The 19,112-nt window shown below is 49.0% G+C and overlaps 1 protein-coding gene across 1 annotated transcript in view; it reads left to right on the forward strand.

Annotated features, from left to right (window-relative positions):
• Window positions 1–17,435, forward strand: part of LOC140430331 (Wilms tumor protein 1-interacting protein homolog) — a 65,381-nt gene extending 47,946 nt beyond the window's left edge. The window contains exons 4-8 of the mRNA XM_072517782.1: window positions 4,137–4,199; window positions 8,299–8,429; window positions 13,393–13,444; window positions 14,847–14,915; window positions 15,168–17,435. Of these exons, the coding sequence (XP_072373883.1) occupies window positions 4,137–4,199; window positions 8,299–8,429; window positions 13,393–13,444; window positions 14,847–14,915; window positions 15,168–15,320 (468 nt within the window). The 3' untranslated portion in view covers window positions 15,321–17,435. The remainder of the gene's footprint in view (window positions 1–4,136; window positions 4,200–8,298; window positions 8,430–13,392; window positions 13,445–14,846; window positions 14,916–15,167) is intronic.
• The last annotated feature ends 1,677 nt before the right edge of the window (window positions 17,436–19,112 follow it).

Here is a 19,112-nt window from a genome sequence, read left to right on the forward strand (position 1 = left end):
CTGGTGGCAACGTCGAAACAGGGGCCTCCGCCATGTTCTTCCCTCCTGAGACACGAGGGCCTTCCAAGTCAGACGACCCCTAATTTGATTTGTCGTCCATATTATAACCTCCTGACATTGAAAATTGAAAACCGCTTATTGTCACAAGTCGGCTTCAATTAAGTTACTGTGAAAAGCCCCTAGTCGCCACATTCCGGCACCAGTTCGGGGAGGCTGGTACGGGAATTGAACCGTGCTGCTGGCCTGCTTTCAAACCCAGCGATTTAGCCCAGTGTGCTAAACCAGCCCATCACACATTGGAGGAGGAAGCAAAGCTTTCACCGTACACCACTTTTCTCACCAAACAACATCCGTTAAACCGGAAAAGAGGGCCAAAAATTGAATCTCCAAGCAGGAGCCACCTTGTGTACGACCGATCACCTCATGCCGCCTCTTTCAGCAGTTACTTGATATTACGTGGAACGAATCGCATTGGCTGAAAACTGACATCGGTGATGCTGGGGACCTCCGGAGGAGACCGAGACGGATCATCCACTCGGCACTTCTGGCTGAAGATTGTTGCGAATGCTTCAGTCTTGTCTTTTGCACAGATGTGCTGGGCTCCTCCATCATTGAGGATGGGGATATTTGTGGAGCCTCCTCCTCCAGTGAGTTGCTTAATTGTCCACCACCATTCACGGCTGGAAGTGGCAGGAGTGCAGAGCTTGGATCTGAATTTAAATTCGATTTGAATTGGTCTCTGCATCTGGATCACTTGTCCAATGACATTCCCACTCTGCCAGAACTTCCCAGAATTGAATGGAATAGTCCAGCTTGAAGTTAACCTATGTTTTAGAAAGATTTAGCGTAACGTCCTTCCTTTTGTACTCTATGCCTCTATTTATGATGAAGTTACTGTGAAAATCCCCTAGTCGCCACATTCCGGCGCCTGTTCAGGTACACAGAGGGAGAATTTAGAATGTCCAATTCACCTAACAGCACGTCTTTCGGGACTTGTGGGAGGAAACCGGAGTACCCGGAGGAAACCCACGCAGACACGGGGAGAACGTGCAGACTCAGCACAGACTGTGAGCCAAGCCAAGACCCTGGTGCTGTGAAACAACAGTGCTAACCACTGTGCTACTAGAACATAGAACATACAGTGCAGAAGGAGGCCATTCGGCCCATCGAGTCTGCACCGACCCACTTAAGCCCTCACTTCCACCCTATCCCAATAACCCCTCCTCACCTTTTTGGTCACTAAGGGCAATTTATCATGGCCAATCCACCTAACCTGCACGTCTTTGGACTGTGGGAGGAAATCGAAGCACCCGGAGGAAACCCACGCACACACGGGGAGAACTCCGTGCAGACTCCGCACAGACAGTGACCCAGCAGGGAATGGAACCTGGGACCCTGGCGCTGTGAAGCCACAGTGCTATCCACTTGTGCTACCGTGCTGCCCAAAACTCTTTAGGTTTGTCAGTCAATAACCAACAGGCTGCATTCCTCACTGATTGGGAAACAGGTGGCGAGCGAGCAGGGTATGGGAATTAACTGAGGAACACTGACTGTGAGCTGCTCCATGCCTGGAAAAGAGAAACAGCAGCTGCCTCACAAATGAATGTCTTCATATCTCTGGGGTGCACGGTGAGCAGGGCTGAACAAACTGGTCTCAATCAGAGCTCAACAATCCATCTTGCTGTAAGGGCATAACATCCCCTAACACCAACAACTTGTATTTAGACACGGTGCATTTAACACAGGTTTCCTCATTGGGACGTAATCAACAAAGGTTCACACACGGCCGCGTGAGATATTAGGGCAGGTGACCATATGAGATCCTAAATGTATGAAGTAGACATGTGCCCTCCAAAAATAAGATTGATACTGTCAAATCTAGCCCCCCCTGGTTGCCTAGGGAATACAGGGAAGATCAAACCGGGGGGAAAAAGCGTACAATAGGCACAAAGCACTAACCTCAGCAGATAGCCTAGGCGAGTAGTGAAAGTGCAGGGACAAAGTAAAAAAGGAAACCTAGAGAGGCCATGATAAAAGATAGGAAGTAAAGTTAAAGAAAACCCAAAGATGTTTTGCCAATATATTAATGGTAAAGAGTTAGTTAAGAACAAGTGGGACCTATCCGAGATGGAGGGAACTTGTGTGTAGATGCAGAGACTGTCGGAAAGATTTTAATTGAATATTGTGTCTCTGTGTTTACAAAGGAAATGTATGATGGAGATATAGTCGTCCAGGAGGAACACTGAGATACTGGGTGGGATAATCATAAAGAGAGAGGAAGTACTCGAAGGGTTGGAATCCTTGAAAGTTGCTAAGTCGCCAGGGCCAGATGGATTGTTTCCGAGGCTATGGAAAGAAGTCAGGGAGGAGACAGCAGATGCTTTGAGGATGATTTTCCAATCCTCACTAGATACGGGGGAGGTACTGGGGGACTGGAGAATGCAAATGTGGTTCCATTGTTTAAAAAATGATCGAAGGAAATGGCAGCAATTATAGGCCAGTGAGTCTTATGTCAGTGGTGGGCAAATTTGTAGAATCAATCCTGAGAGATGGGATTAATTGTCAGATAGAAAGGCATGGACTAGTCAGGGATAATCGGCATGTATTTGTTAAAGGAAGGACTTGCCTCAAATTTGATTGAATTATTTGAGGAAGTGACTAGAAGGGTTGACAAAGGTAGTGCAGTGAATGTGGTGTACAAAAAGTTAGCTTAGTAACAGGGAACAAAGGGTAATGGTCAATGGCTGTCCTTGCAAAGGGAAAGTTGTTTCAAGTGGTGTTCCACAGGGCTGAGTGTTGGGACCCTTACTGTGTGTGTTATATGTTAACGATTTGGATGTGCATGTAGGGGGGCACGATTGGGAAATTTGCAGACGACACAAAGATTGGCTGAGTGGGGGACAGTGTAGAGGATAGCTACAATCTCCACAATGATACAGATGGGTTGGCGAAATGATCGATAAACTGGCAGATGGAATTTAACACAAGAGAAGTGTGAGGTCATGGCTTTAGGGAGGTCCAACAGTTATAGGGAGTACACAATAAATGGGAATATACTCGGGGGGGGAGCTGAAGTGAGAGACCTTGGCGTACAAGTACACAGGTCCCTAAAGACAAAGTAGACAAGATTGTTAAGAAAACCTAGGAATGCTCTCCTTCATTGGTATAGAATATAAACGTAAGGATATAATGTTAGAATTGTACAAAACACTGGTGAGGCCACAGCTGGAGTATTGTGTGCAGTTCTGGTCACCACATTACAGGAAGGACTTTAATGCTCTGGAGAGAGTGCAGAGGAGGTTTACAAGAATGTTGCCAACACGAGAGAAGTGTAGCGACGAGGAGAGATTGGATGGGTTGGGGTTATTTTCCTGGGAACAAAGAAGGCTGAGGAGCGACTTGATTGAGGTGAACAAAATTATGAGGGGAAAATAGAGTGGACAGGGTAAAATTGTTTCCCTTTGCGGAGAACTCTAGAACCGGGGACATAGATTCAAGATAAGTGGCAGAAGGTGTAGAGGGGACGTGAGGAAGAACCTTTTTACACAGAGGGTCGTGGGAGTCTGGAATTCGCTGCCCGAGCTGGTGATGGAAGCAGAGACCCTAAACTCTTTAAAAATGTACCTGAATCTGCACCTTAAGTGCTGTAAGATACAGGGCTATGGGCCGGGTGCGGGAAGGTGGGATTAGAAAGAGCACCTGGCTGTCCTCGGGCTGGCATGGGCAAGATGGACCGAATGGCTGCCTCCTGTGGTTTGGTGAAAGAAGTAGGTTTGAAGGGGTGTGTCGAAGGAGGAGAGTGGGATCGAGAGGTTTAGGGAGGGAATTCCGGAGCCTGGGGCCCAGGCGACTGAAGGCACGGCCACACATGATGGAGCGATTGAAACTGGGGATGTACAAGAGGCCAGAATCCGAGGCATGCAGAGAGTTTGAGGGTTGTGGCACTGGGGGAGATTACAGACATAGGGAGCGGGTGAGACCAGGGAGAGATTTGGACATGAGAATGATAAGATTTGGGTGACTATTGTGAGTGTGAGAGGCTGCTGATTCATTGTATTGTAATACTGCCTGTGTTGTATTTGTACGTATTGATTTGTTGTGTGGAATCTTTAAAATGAATCTTTTTTTTAAAACAGTATTCGGGCTTCCAGCAAACGGCAGACAAGTGTTTTGTGTGTGGACATCTGATAATGGAGATGGTAAGCAATGTGGAGCACTTCCTGTGGTGAACATATTATGGTAACCATTCACCACTGTATTACATTGTACTATGCTGTTGCCCATGTGGGCTCCACCTATGGACCATTGTACTGTATTGCACCGCTTGTATCATGTTGGTGCCCTTGTGGGCTCCGCCCCCTTGAGGGGAGGTATGTAGAGCAGCTGTCCTTTAGGCGGCTCTCAGTTCAGAGCAGTCGCAGGCAGGCACTGTTCTAGTTGATTAAAGCCACTGTTCACTTCAACTCTCTGCCTCGTGTGAATTGATGGTCGCATCAATTTAATCAACTACAACATCGCGATGGAAGCAGCCCTCAAACCAGACTGACTGGAACTCGACCCACAGGCCGCGGAAGCCAAAGGGATTTTTTCACACTGGCTCCGATGTTTCGAGGCCTACCTCGTCGCCTCCTCCTCACCCTCCGTCACCGACGAACAGAAGCTGAGCCTCCTCCACGCCCGGGTGAGCCATCGAATCTCCATACAACTCGAGGAAGCGACCACATACGCAGAAGACGCGCTCTCACTGCTGAAGCACCAATACGTGAAGCCGGTGAACAAAGTGTTCGCGCGGCATCTCGTCACCACTCGCCGCCAACGCCCCGGGGAATCGCTGGTCACTCCCTGGATTCTTCCTCTATGTAATAGTGAACATGTGTAACTAACCAGTGCAGTGATTGTCCCTCCCAGCCTCCAGTTAATCCAGCAGAGGTTGTCACTGGCTGTAAAGGTTCTATGTGATGGAACAAACAGAGCTACAGAAGAACAAAACCATTTCAAATTTGGCAAAAACATATCCATATCCCCGTGCTGTACTTGTCCTGGGAGTGTTTGATGGGGACAGTGTAGAGGGAGCTTTACTCTGTATCTAACCCCGTGCTGTACCTGTCCTGGGAGTGTTTGATGAGGACAGTGCAGAGGGAGCTTTACTCTGTATCTAACCCTGTGCTGTACCTGTCTTGGGAGTGAGCGATGGGGACAGTGTAGAGGGAGCTTTACTCTGTATCTAACCCCGTGCTGTACCTGTCCTGGGAGTGTTTGATGGGGACAGTGTAGAGGGAGCTTTACTCTGTATCTAACCCCGTGCTGTACCTGTCCTGGGAGTGCTTGATGGGGACAGTGTAGTGGGAGCTTTACTATGTATCTAACCCCGTGCTGTACCTGTCTTGGGAGTGAGCGATGGGGACAGTGTAGTGGGAGCTTTACTCTGTATCTAACCCTGTGCTGTACCTGTCTTGGGAGTGTTTGATGGGGACAGTGTAGTGGGAGCTTTACTCTGTATCTAACCCCGTGCTGTACCTGTCCTGGGAGTGTTTGATGGGGACAGTGTAGAGGGAGCTTCACTCTGTATCTAACCCCGTGCTGTACCTGTCCTGGGAGTGTTTGATGGGGACAGTGTAGAGGGAGCTTTACTCTGTATCTAACCCCGTGCTGTACCTGTCCTGGGAGTGTTTGATGGGGACAGTGTAGCGAGAACTTTACTCTGTATCTAACCCCGTGCTGTACCTGTCCTGGGAGTGTTTGATGGGGACAGTGTAGCGAGAACTTTACTCTGTATCTAATCCCGTGCTGTACCTGTCCTGGGAGTGTTTGATGGGGACAGTGTAGAGGGAGCTTCACTCTGTATCTAACCCCGTGCTGTACCTGTCCTGGGAGTGTTTGATGGGGACAGTGTAGCGAGAACTTTACTCTGTATCTAACCCCGTGCTGTACCTGTCCTGGGAGTGTTTGATGGGGACAGTGTAGCGAGAACTTTACTCTGTATCTAATCCCGTGCTGTACCTGTCCTGGGAGTGTTTGATGGGGACAGTGTAGAGGGAGCTTCACTCTGTATCTAACCCCGTGCTGTACCTGTCCTGGGAGTGTTTGATGGGGGCAGTGTAGAGGGAGCTTTACTCTGTATCTAACCCCGTGCTGTACCTGTCCTGGGACTGTTTGATGGGGACAGTGTAGAGGGAGCTTCACTCTGTATCTAACCCCGTGCTGTACCTGTCCTGGGAGTGTTTGATGGGGACAGTGTAGAGGGAGCTTCACTCTGTATCTAACCCCGTGCTGTACCTGTCCTGGGAGTGTTTGACGGGGACAGTGTAGAGGGAGCTTTACTCTGTATCTAACCCCATGCTGTACCTGTCCTGGGAGTGTTTGATGGGGACAATGCAGAGGGAGCTTTACTCTGTATCTAACCGCGTGCTGTACCTGTCCTGGGAGTGTTTGATGGGGACAGTGTAGAGGGAGCTTTACTCTGTATCTAACCCCATGCTGTACCTGTCCCGGGAGTGTTTGATGGGGACAGTGTAGAGGGAGCATTACTCTGTATCTAACCCCATGCTGTACCTGTCCCGGGAGTGTTTGATGGGGACAGTGTAGAGGGAGCATTACTCTGTATCTAACCCCGTGCTGTACCTGTCCTGGGAGTGTTTGATGGGGACAGTGTAGAGGGAGCTTCACTCTGTATCTAACCCCGTGCTGTACCTGTCCTGGGAGTGTTTGATGGGGACAGTTGCCGATGTGAGATAATGAGATGTTTTTTTTGACACTTGTCAGTTGATGAGGTTTGACTGGTGTCTTCTGATAGTTTGAGTGATCTCGCCCTTCGCCCCAACACTGAACTGTTTTGTGTAAATCAGCTGCACCAACTAGCTCTGAAATCTTTGCTGGACTTGGTTTGATTTTGCCCATTTAACTGCATATACACATTGCATTTCTGGTGACGATGTAGCTATTCTAACGGTTTTGAGGATGCAATTCCCCTTCATGCTTCTGGAGATCAGGCCAGTGGCTGATTCCTCTGACAGTGCTATCTTTGCTCCTGGGTATTGCTTCGTACTTTGCTCGTTCTCCACTCTTTGCTGGAGGATGTATTTCTATTTATTGCTGACTTAGAGAAGCATGATTTACTTGCCTCATGAGATGAGAAATTGAGGCCTACTCCTAATGCAAGTAGAACATTTCTTAGCAGAAAGGAGAGGAAAGTTATATGCTGTGAATATAGGCCTAAACATAACTTTCCACAATGCAAAATGGGTCGACCTATATGCTGCAATCTACGGTCTTTGGAGTTCAAATACACCATACCTGGATGTTCCCCTCCAAGTCACTCACCATCCTGGCTTGGAAATATATCGCCGTTCCTTCACTGTCGATACGCTAAAATCTTGGAACTCCCTCCCTAACAGCACAGTGGGTGTACCTACACCACATGGGCTGTAGCAGTTCAAGAAGGCAGCTCACCACCACCTTCTCGGGCCGAGCCAGCAACATCCACATCCCATGAATGAATGAAAAAACTAGAAGCTGCAATAAAGTTATATACGAAGAGCGGGTCAAACTCCAAGCAGCTGATTGTCTGTATTGTGTTTATCAAAGATACAGATAACAAATCACAAAGAATTGCTAAATGTTTTGTTACTTTAAATTCAGAGACTTGTTTAAAATATTGTCGAAAGTTAACTCCTATAATTCTCTTCATCTGCTAGCTTTAATTTGTTTTCTGTGTAAGTTTATACTTGGCAATAAATCCAATGTATTATTAAGCCTGGTACATACAGACATTTAACCAGTTTTGACACCGATTGGAGATATGAAATGCCGATGACGAGCAAGTGTTCATTTTTCCAGTGTTTAACTTAAGGAAAGAGTCATTGATATTTCTGTGGTTTACTGAAGTATTAACTCTCCAAATACCAACAAAGGATAAAGATTTAAGTAGCATACCAACAAGGGGGAGCAGAAAGAGACTGGTTTTGCTGTGGTTGATTTCTGGTATCTGTGACTTCACTAAAAGCTAGTGGACCCATACATAAAATAATTGAAAGGGCCAATTGGACGACTGGTCTTTATCTGAAAGGGGCTGGGCTCAGCGTGTTGAGGGATATGGACTGGGGCACAGATTAACCACTAGCTGATTGAATGCTGAACATGCATGATGGGGCTGAATGGGTTTGTGTGCTAGGCGATTCTATGATACCGAGCCTGTACCAGCACAAGCATTCCACAGAGGAGGGAGGAAGATTTGAAAGGGGGATGTTCTGCTCAGGTCTCTGTGTGATGTAAACTAACTTCCCTCTGGGTTGGTTCCAGATTCTGCAGGCTCTCGGGAAGTCCTATCATCCAGGCTGCTTCCGCTGTGTGGTGTGCAATGAGTGCCTGGATGGTGTGCCATTCACAGTCGATGTGGACAACAACATTTACTGTGTCAAAGATTACCACACGTGAGTGTCGTGCTCACCTCTCTCCCCTCCCCGCCAAGCATTTCCGTGTCTCCCTTCTCTCGAAGCTTGGCCACTTGTGTGAAGGAGTGTGCGCGCCGTCAGCCTGAGTCTAATAATAATAATCTTTATTGTCACAAGTAGGCTTACATTAACACTGCAGTGAAGTTACTGTGAAAATCCCCTAGTCGCCACATTCCGGCGCCTGTTCGGGTACACACAGGGAGAATTCAGAATGTCCAAATTACCTAACAGCACGTCTTTCAGGATTTGTGGGAGGAAACCGGAGCACCCGGAGGAAACCCACGCAGACACGGGGAGAGCGTGCAGACTCCGCACAGACAGTGACCCAGCTGGGAATCAAACCTGGGACCCTGGAGCTGTGAAGCAACATTGTCTGCGTGGGTTTCCTCCGGGTGCTCTGGTTTCCTCCCACAGTCCAAAGATGTGCAGGTTAGGTGGACTGGCTATGCTAAATTGCCCTTGGTGTCCAAAAAGGTTATGTGGGGTTACGGGGATAGGGTGCAGGTGTAGGGATAGTGTGGAGGTGTGGGCTTAGGTAGGGTGCTCTTTCCAAGGGCCAGTGCAAAACCCAAGGGGCCATCGAATGGCCTCCTGCACTGTAAATTCTATGCTAACCACTGTGCTACCGTGCCACTCACACATGCACCGTCTGCCCGAGTGCGTGGGCGCCGTCTGCCCGAGTGCGTGGGCGCCGTCTGCCCGAGTGCGTGGGCGCCGTCTGCCCGAGTGCGTGGGCGCCGTCTGCCCGAGTGCGTGGGCACCGTCTGCCCGAGTGCGTGGGCGCCGTCTGTTGGCTGCCCCTTTGGCCATTGTCGGGGGCGTAGGGTGGTTGCAGAGAGCAGCATAGCCTGATCTTGCCCTCGCCTGGCATCTGAGGTAACAGATGCACTTTCCAACAGAATTGTAAAGAGCAGCTATGGACGCATGCTGCACAAAGGGGGCCGAATGGCCCATTCATCCTGTGCCAGCTCTTTGACATAACTCTGCATTTGTCCCATTCCCTTCTTCCCCATGGCCCTGCACAGTTTTCCACTTTGTGTTTTATCCTGTTCCAATGCAACTGGACCGTCACGGCTCGCTGTGTCAAAAAGAATAGAGCTTCCCACCTCCCCTCTGGTTATATTGTTAATCACCTTCAATCTGTCACCCTCTTTTCTGATTTCCAGCACCCGCAGTATTTTCATTTTATTTTAGTGGTTTATTTTTCTTGTGAATCTTCTTCACTCCATCAACATTTGGTGATGTACCAGAGTAAAAATCCCATTCCCACAAAGCGACTCATGCACAATACACTGCAGGGCCTGCTCATGTGTGGGCCAACACACGCTGTAACACACGCGCTGCAACACACGTGCTTGCCCTCTGACAGTGCAGCACTCCCTCAGTACTGACCCTCTGACAGTGCAGCACTCCCTCAGTACTGACCCTCTGACAGTGCAGCACTCCCTCAGTACTGACCCTCTGACAGTGCAGCTCTCCCTCAGTACTGACCCTCTGACAGTGCGGCACTCCCTCAGTACTGACCCTCTGACAGTGCGGCAGTCCCTCAGTACTGACCCTCTGACAGTGTAGCTCTCCCTCAGTACTGACCCTCTTGACAGTGCAGCACTCCCTCAGTACTGACCCTCTGACAGTGCGGCACTCCCACAGTACTGACCCTCTGACAGTGCAGCTCTCCCTCAGTACTGACCCTCTGACAGTGCGGCACTCCCACAGTACAGACCCTCTGACAGTGCAGCACTCCCTCAGTACTGACTCTCTTGACAGTGCAACACTCTCTCAGTACTGACCCTCTGACAGTGCAGCACTCCCTCAGTACTGACGCTCTGACAGTCCAGCATTCCCTCAGTACTGACCCTCTGACAGTGCAGAACTCCCTCAGTACTGACCCTCTGACAGTGCGGCACTCCCTCAGTACTGACCCTCTGACAGTGCAGCACTCCCTCAGTACTGACCCTCTGACAGTGCAGCACTCCCTCAGTACTGACCCTCTGACAGTGCTGCACTCCCTCAGTACTGACCCTCTGACAGTGCAGCACTCCCTCAGTACTGACCCTCTTGACAGTGCAGCTCTCCCTCAGTACTGACCCTCTTGACAGTGCAGCACTCCCTCAGTACTGACCCTCTGACAGTGCGGCACTCCCACAGTACTGACCCTCTGACAGTGCAGCTCTCCCTCAGTACTGACCCTCTGACAGTGCGGCACTCCCACAGTACAGACCTTCTGACAGTGCAGCACTCCCTCAGTACTGACTCTCTTGACAGTGCAACACACTCTCAGTACTGACCCTCTGACAGTGCAGCACTCCCTCAGTACTGACGCTCTGACAGTCCAGCATTCCCTCAGTACTGACCCTCTAAACAGTGCAGAACTCCCTCAGTACTGACCCTCTGACAGTGCGGCACTCCCTCAGTACTGACCCTCTGACAGTGCAGCACTCCCTCAGTACTGACCCTCTGACAGTGCAGCACTCCCTCAGTACTGACCCTCTGACAGTGCTGCACTCCCTCAGTACTGACCCTCTGACAGTGCAGCACTCCCTCAGTACTGACCCTCTTGACAGTGCAGCTCTCCCTCAGTACTGACCCTCTTGACAGTGCAGCACTCCCTCAGTACTGACCCTCTGACAGTGCGGCACTCCCACAGTACTGACCCTCTGACAGTGCAGCTCTCCCTCAGTACTGACCCTCTGACAGTGCGGCACTCCCACAGTACTGACCCTCTGACAGTGCAGCACTCCCTCAGTACTGACTCTCTTGACAGTGCAACACTCTCTCAGTACTGACCCTCTGACAGTGCGGCACTCCCACAGTACTGACCCTCTGACAGTGCAGCTCTCCCTCAGTACTGACCCTCTGACAGTGCGGCACTCCCACAGTACTGACCCTCTGACAGTGCAGCACTCCCTCAGTACTGACTCTCTTGACAGTGCAACACTCTCTCAGTACTGACTCTCTGACAGTCCAGCATTCCCTCAGTACTGACCCTCTGACAGTGCGGCACTCCCACAGTACTGACCCTCTGACAGTGCAGCTCTCCCTCAGTACTGACCCTCTGACAGTGCGGCACTCCCACAGTACTGACCCTCTGACAGTGCAGCATTCCCTCAGTACTGACCCTCTGACAGTGCGGCACTCCCTCAGTACTGACCCTCTGACAGTGCAACACTCTCTCAGTACTGACCCTCTGACAGTGCAGCACTCCCTCAGTACTGACCCTCTGACAGTGCGGCACTCCCTCAGTACTGACCCTCTGACAGTGCGGCACCCTTTAAGTGCTGCACTGAACCCTCAGCCTGAAACAAGAAGATTTTTCTTCCCCACCACCGCCACTATTGACCCATTTATAAATGGATCCATGTGTTACTAAGATAATGTAAACATCTTGTTTAGGTTCCGGCCTCTTACTCCCTCCTGTGGATATTTTGTGTTCTCTACAATGTGTGTTCTCTACATTTTGTGTTCTCTACATTTTGTGTTCTCTACATTCTTTGTGTTCTCTACATTCTTTGTGTTCTCTACATTCTTTGTGTTCTCTACATTCTTTGTGTTCTCTACATTCTTTGTGTTCTCTACATTCTTTGTGTTCTCTACATTCTTTGTGTTCTCTACATTCTTTGTGTTCGCTACATTCTTTGTGTTCGCTACATTCTTTGTGTTCGCTACACTCTTTGTGTTCGCTACACTCTTTGTGTTCGCTACATTCTTTGTGTTCGCTACACTCTTTGTGTTCGCTACACTCTTTGTGTTCGCTACACTCTTTGTGTTCGCTACATTCTTTGTGTTCGCTACATTCTTTGTGTTCGCTACATTCTTTGTGTTCGCTACATTCTTTGTGTTCGCTACACTCTTTGTGTTCGCTACACTCTTTGTGTTCGCTACACTCTTTGTGTTCGCTACACTCTTTGTGTTCGCTACACTCTGTGTTCGCTACACTCTTTACATTCTTTGTGTTCGCTACACTCTTTGTGTTCGCTACACTCTTTGTTCGCTACACTCTTTGTGTTCGCTACACTCTTTGTGTTCGCTACACTCTTTGTGTTCGCTACACTCTGTGTTCGCTACACTCTGTGTTCGCTACACTCTGTGTTCGCTACACTCTGTGTTCGCTACACTCTGTGTTCGCTACACTCTGTGTTCGCTACACTCTGTGTTCGCTACACTCTGTGTTCGCTACACTCTGTGTTCGCTACACTCTGTGTTCGCTACACTCTGTGTTCGCTACACTCTGTGTTCGCTACACTCTGTGTTCGCTACACTCTGTGTTCGCTACACTCTGTGTTCGCTACACTCTGTGTTCGCTACACTCTGTGTTCGCTACACTCTGTGTTCGCTACACTCTGTGTTCGCTACACTCTGTGTTCGCTACACTCTGTGTTCGCTACACTCTGTGTTCGCTACACTCTTTGTGTTCGCTACACTCTTTGTGTTCGCTACACTCTTTGTGTTCGCTACACTCTTTGTGTTCGCTACACTCTGTGTTCGCTACTCTTTACATTCTTTGTGTTCGCTACAGTCTTTGTGTTCGCTACAGTCTTTGTGTTCCCTACAGTCTTTGTGTTCGCTACAGTCTTTGTGTTCGCTACAGTCTTTGTGTTCGCTACAGTCTTTGTGTTCGCTACAGTCTTTGTGTTCGCTACAGTCTTTGTGTTCGCTACAGTCTTTGTGTTCGCTACAGTCTTTGTGTTCGCTACAGTCTTTGTGTTCGCTACAGTCTTTGTGTTCGCTACAGTCTTTGTGTTCGCTACAGTCTTTGTGTTCGCTACAGTCTTTGTGTTCGCTACACTCTTTGTGTTCGCTACACTCTTTGTGTTCGCTACACTCTTTGTGTTCGCTACACTCTTTGTGTTCGCTACACTCTTTGTGTTCGCTACACTCTTTACATTCTTTGTGTTCTCTACATTCTTTGTGACTTAATTTGTGGCAATCTTTTTCTGTCCAGGGTCTTTGCACCAAAATGCGCATCCTGTGGACGTCCCATTCTGCCGGCACAGGTATGTTACCCATTTCTCTCTCCTTCCCAATCTGACTGACTCACTATCTCTCACTCCTCCTACCTTCCTCCTCTCTTTCTCTCATTCGTCATCTCTCGCTCGCTGTTTCTCCCTCCCAGTTATTTGCTCGATCGCTCCCCCAATCTATTTTTGTCTGTCTCTCTTTCCCCCTTTTTTTTTTCTTTCCTCTCTTTGCATTTCTCTCTCTCGCTCTCTTTCTCCCTTCCTCCCTACCCCGTCTCCTCTTACGATGCAGGCGTCAGCATCATTAATTAGTAAATTCGCGGGTGGCACCAAGGTTGGTGGAGTGGCAGATAGTGTTGAGGATTGTCAGAGGATACAGCAGGACATAGATAGGTTGGCGACTTGGGCAGAGAAATGGCAAATGGCGTTTAATCCGGACAAATGTGGGGTAATGCATTTTGGTAGGTCTAACATAGGAGGGAAATATACCTTAAATGGTAATAATTCTTCGGAATATAGATAGTCTGAGAGATCTGGGCGTACAGGTCCAGTTGGCTGGACAAGGTGGTCAAGAAAGCAGACGGAATGCTTGCCTTCATTGGACGGGGCATCGAGTATAAAAACTGGCAAGTCATGCTGCAATTGTATAGAAACTTGGCAAGGCTGCACTTGGAATATTGCGCACAATTCTGGTCGCCACACTACCAGAAGGATGTGGAAGCTTTGGAGAGGGTGCAGAGGAGATTTACCAGGATGTTACCTGGTCAGGAGGGTGTTAGCTATGCGGAGGCTGAATAGACTGGGACTGTTTTCATTAGAAAGACGGAGGTTGAGGGGTGACCCGATAGAGGTCTACAAGATTATGAGGGGCATGGATAGAGTGGATGGGCAGGCACTCTTTCCCAGGGTGGAGGGGTCAGTCACCAGGGGGCATAGGTTTAAGGTCCGTGGGGCAAAGTTTAGAGGAGACGTGCGAGGCAGGTTTTTTACACAGAGGGTGGTGAGTGCCTGGAACGCGTTGCCAGGGGAGGCTGTGGAAGCAGATACATTAACGGCGTTCAAAAGGCATATTGACAAACGCATGGATAATAATATAATAATATTCGCTTATTGTCACAAGTGGGCTTCAAATGAAGTTACTGTGAAAAGCCCCTAGTCGCCACATTCTGGCGCCTGTTCGGGGAGGCTGGTACAGGATAGGATGGGTGTAGAGGGATACGACACGAGGAAGTGCTGAGGGTTTTGGCAAAGGTCGGTATCATGACCGGTACAGGCTTGGAGGGCCGAAGGGCCTGTTCCTGTGCTGCATTGTTCTTAGTTCTTTGTGTCAGAATTGTGAAGGGGATTTGGGAGAGCGGCGAGTATCGGGGCGGCTGGTGGGGTAGGGCCTTCTGCACCCTTGGGAGGACCTTCCTGAATGAGTTTTTGTTATTTTCAGGGTTCTGAGGAGACGATACGAGTGGTGTCAATGGATAAAGATTATCACGTGGAATGTTACCACTGTGAGGTGAGCCTTTGACACGCGGACTTTGAAATGGTTTTATTTACTCTTGCTGCTAACCTCTGCTCTGCAGAATATTTCCCAAGGCAGCAACAACCTCATTGGCTATTGAGAACTAGATGGTCTACCATGATTGGCTACTCCAGCAAGCCAGTAGGAGGAGACCCTGCTGGAGTTGTTCAGGGTATTGTTGGGAGGGTTACGGAAGTGGGATGTTTTATTTGCAATAACCTATTATTCTTCCATTGTTTTTCCCAGGACTGTCACCTGCAGTTGAATGACGAGGAGGGCTGTCGCTGTTACCCTCTGGAGGGGCACCTGCTGTGCCATGGCTGCCACATCCGGCGAATCCACATTCCTCCATCACCATATCCGCCCCCGGGTTACCAGCTTCATATCACCGAACTGTGATGACTGGACATTAAGGACCGAACTGAGCGAGTGCCAGCTCCTAGACCTGGCGGGCGGGAATCTACTGAGAGAACTCTAGCCACGCCTGACTCTCGCTCTCTTCCACCTCCCTGCTCCTCCTCAAACTACTGTAATAACCTGAATCTAGAAGCTTCCTGGCATTTCTTCCGGAAGGAGTGGGAGTGTCCAAGGTTACCAACCTGATGTCCAAGGCCCTGGTGATCTTCAGGATAGAAGCAGCTTTTGAGACTGTGGGAAGGAGGACAAACACACTCGGTGAGAGGAATTCACTGAGCATGTCTCGGCAGGCAAGGCCCTGCCTCCCGGTAGTGTTGGGGTGACTGACTGACAGACATCTCTCTGGCCAGACCAGAGTGACGATTCCAACCTCGATACAACCACATGTTGGAATTTCCAAAATGGCAGCTAGATATGGCACACTCGACACTAATGACAATTTCTCTTTGAAAGCCTCACCTTCTGGATCAGGGTGTGCTTTTTCGAGTGAGCAAAGCTCGGTTGCCCCTCTCAAGAGAAAGGATTTCTTTGAGATACTCTTCAGCAGACCGAGGGACATTGTCATCCTCTGAGAGTCTGCGGCTGAGGCCCTCTCTTTCGCTTAACTGGTGGCAACTTGACCATAGTCACTGCTTGATGGGTAATTCAGCACTTACTAACACATCATCCACTTGCTATAATTAACCTCTTTTGTACCGATTACAACACACAGGCATATAGACTATGCAAAGTAAGGCAACCATTTGATATAAAACTCATCGGTTGCAATGTACAGTCAGCCCAACTTTGTAATTTTTTAAAATAGTTTTTTTAAAGTGTGTTTTTACTCTAATTGGATAACACGGTACACGTATTTGTTTTGTACTGTTTATTCAATGGGCCCCACTCCCCCAGCGCGCTCCACACTCACTCCGTACATTTCCGGATCTTTACAGGAAGGTGATGGAAAGGTGTGTGCTGCTGATGGCTGCTCACCTTATTGGGCATCAGTTGGACCTTCAAGGCACAGATTTTCCTCCTGCCTTGAGATGGTGCCCCACATCCCATCCTTTCAAACGAGAAGCAGGAAAGGTTTTTATGAATGGGAAATGTCTGAGTTACTTGTGTTTATTAGTTTAGTAATCGGGGCTGCCCCTTTGACCTATTGACAACCGGCAGGCATTCAGTGATTGAACTGGTCGTTCAACTGGTTTGAGTAATGGGTTTCCCTCCTGGCCGGGGATATTGAAAGTTGTCACATGATGTCAACTCCTCTTCACCTGCTCCCCACCACCACCACCAACCCCCAACTGCCTTCTCCGCCTTATTTATTTTTCCGAATGAACCTCACCGTCTGAAAGTAAGGCCTCGTCTCTGACTGTGACCAGCTTCCTCCCTCAGCCCAGGCTTCGGGACCACCCTCATCGACCTGCTGTCACTTTCCCAGGTCACCAAGCTGAAAACTTTCAAAAACAAACATGGCGGCTTCCCCAGAAAGAGACGACTCGCATTGCTGGGTAAAAGTATTTCCCTCCGTTGGGTGCCTTGAGTTCAGCTTGGAGGGGAAAGTATCTGCAGCACCATCGGCAATGTCGGTCTTTCCTTATGGTGGGAGAATCCCCCTTGGCCGTCCCTGCCAGGAAATGTCTTCCTGAATGAATGGTGGCTACTCAGCTGCCCATCTGATTGGGGTGAAGTGGGAGTGAGGGTCGGGGTAGGGTTTGCTTTGACACTCTGGGATCCCAGGTGAAGACCATGAGAGATATTTAAAGTACGTTCAGCACCTTTGGAACCTGCAAGAGGAAGGGGTTTGGAGGGGGGGGGGGTGGGGAGCAGTGGGGACTTTGGTTAAAATAACAGTGAGCAGCCCAAGGAAAATGAAAGAAAAAGTTTCCCCTAAATCCTTCAGGCCGTGACCTGACCATCTCCAATTCTTCAGCAGGGTTGAAAATTTCTGTCTTTGCTTTTGTTGAGGCAAAAGAAAAGAATGTAGATTTATTTATCTAAAAATAAAGCCACATAATATCAACCTAAATTATTAAACGTGTAAATGTCAAAGGTCATTTAACCTTAGATATAATCTGCCTTTTTTCAAATAAAACAAGTTTTTGTAGTTAACTTTGACCTTGTGCTTTGTCTGTGATTGGATGGTGGGAAGTGATGTCATTACCCTGAGGGATCATGGGAAGTGCAGACAATTTGCAAAAGTAAGTGTAGGAAATGCACGTGGCAGCTATAAGACCATAGAATTACTACAGTGCAGAAGGAGGCCATTCGGCCCATCGAGTCTGCGCCGACCCTCTGAAAGAGCACCCTACCTAGGCCCACTCCCCTGCCGTATCCCCATAACCCCACCTAACCTGCAAATCCTTGTGACACTAAGGGGAAATTTATCTTGGCCAATCCACCCAACCTGCACACCTTTGGACTGTGGGACCCGGAGGGAGACACTGGGAGAACGTGCAAACTCCACACCGACGGTGAGGCAGCAGTGCAAACCACTGTGCCACCTTTATGGTTTGTGCCGCAGTGGTCTACTGTGTTGGGCATCGCTGGATGTATCGCAGGATGTAACCCACTCTGGCTCGAGAGTCTCTGCCACACTTGCAGCAAAGGAAAATGGTGGATGGCTTGAGATGGGCGTGGCTGCTGATTGCCGCACAGTGGCCCCTCCCACTGTTGAAGATAACCTGTAGCACCTGTTCCCTACGCCATCTGAGTTGTGTTTATCACTTGGAACTGCTGTTAATGCTCTGTAACAAAACTGTGTTCACAGGGCAGAGGCCTGGGTAACATGTATGGAGACCCGGGGCTGCCCGAAGGTCGGTAACACCCCCTCGACCTTCCTGGCTGAGTCCAAAGGAATGAAGAGCATTGCGTTTGGCACTGGCCTGGTTGCAGGAGTTGCCGGAAAGATGAGATAATTAGACATTAGTCCGCCTTCGGCCACCACTCCAGATTTCCTGTTGGGATTTACTCCTAGGCTTCAGCTCTCCCGAGGAATGCGCATGGTAGTGGAGAGATTCGCCCTTAATGCATTTTAAGATATCCAACACTTCCTCCTTCATTATGCTGACATGTCCTAGAGTATTCACACACCTATCTATCCCTGATCTCAACATCCGTCATGTCCCTCTCCTTGGTGAATATCGATGCAAAGTACTCATTAAGGATCTCGCCCACATCCTCTGACTCCACAAATAACTTCCCTCCTTCGTGCTTCAGTGGGCCTACTCTTCCCCTCTTGCTCTTTATATATGTATAAAAGGCCTTGGGATTTTCCTTGACCCTGCTTGCCAATGACACTTCATGGCCTCTTTTAGGTTCCTAACTCCCCGTTTGAATTTGTTCCTACGTTCCTTATATTCTTCAAAAGCTTCATCTGTTTTTAGTTGTTTAGACCGTATGTATGCCCGGCTGGGTCACTGTCTGTGCGGCGTCTGCACGTTCTCCCTGTGTCTGCGTGGGTTTCCTCCCTCAGTCCAAATATGTGCGGGTTAGGTGGATTGGCCATGCTAAATTGTCCTTAGTGTCCAAAAAGGTCAGTGGGGGGTTACGGGGATAGGGTAGAGACGTGGGCTTGAGTAGGGTGCTCTTTGTAAGGGCCGGTGCAGACTCGATGGGCCGAATGGCCTCCTGCACTGTAAATTCTATAATTCTATGCTTTTTCTTTTTTGCCGAGACTGACAAATTCCCCTGTCAACTACGGTTCCCTAATCCTGCTATTTCTGTCCTTCATTTTCACAGGGACATGCCTGTCCTGCACTCAAATCAACTGTTCTTTAAAAGACTCCT

Source organism: Scyliorhinus torazame, chromosome 10 (genome assembly GCF_047496885.1).
Source record: "Scyliorhinus torazame isolate Kashiwa2021f chromosome 10, sScyTor2.1, whole genome shotgun sequence".
Classification (NCBI taxonomy): domain Eukaryota; kingdom Metazoa; phylum Chordata; class Chondrichthyes; order Carcharhiniformes; family Scyliorhinidae; genus Scyliorhinus; species Scyliorhinus torazame.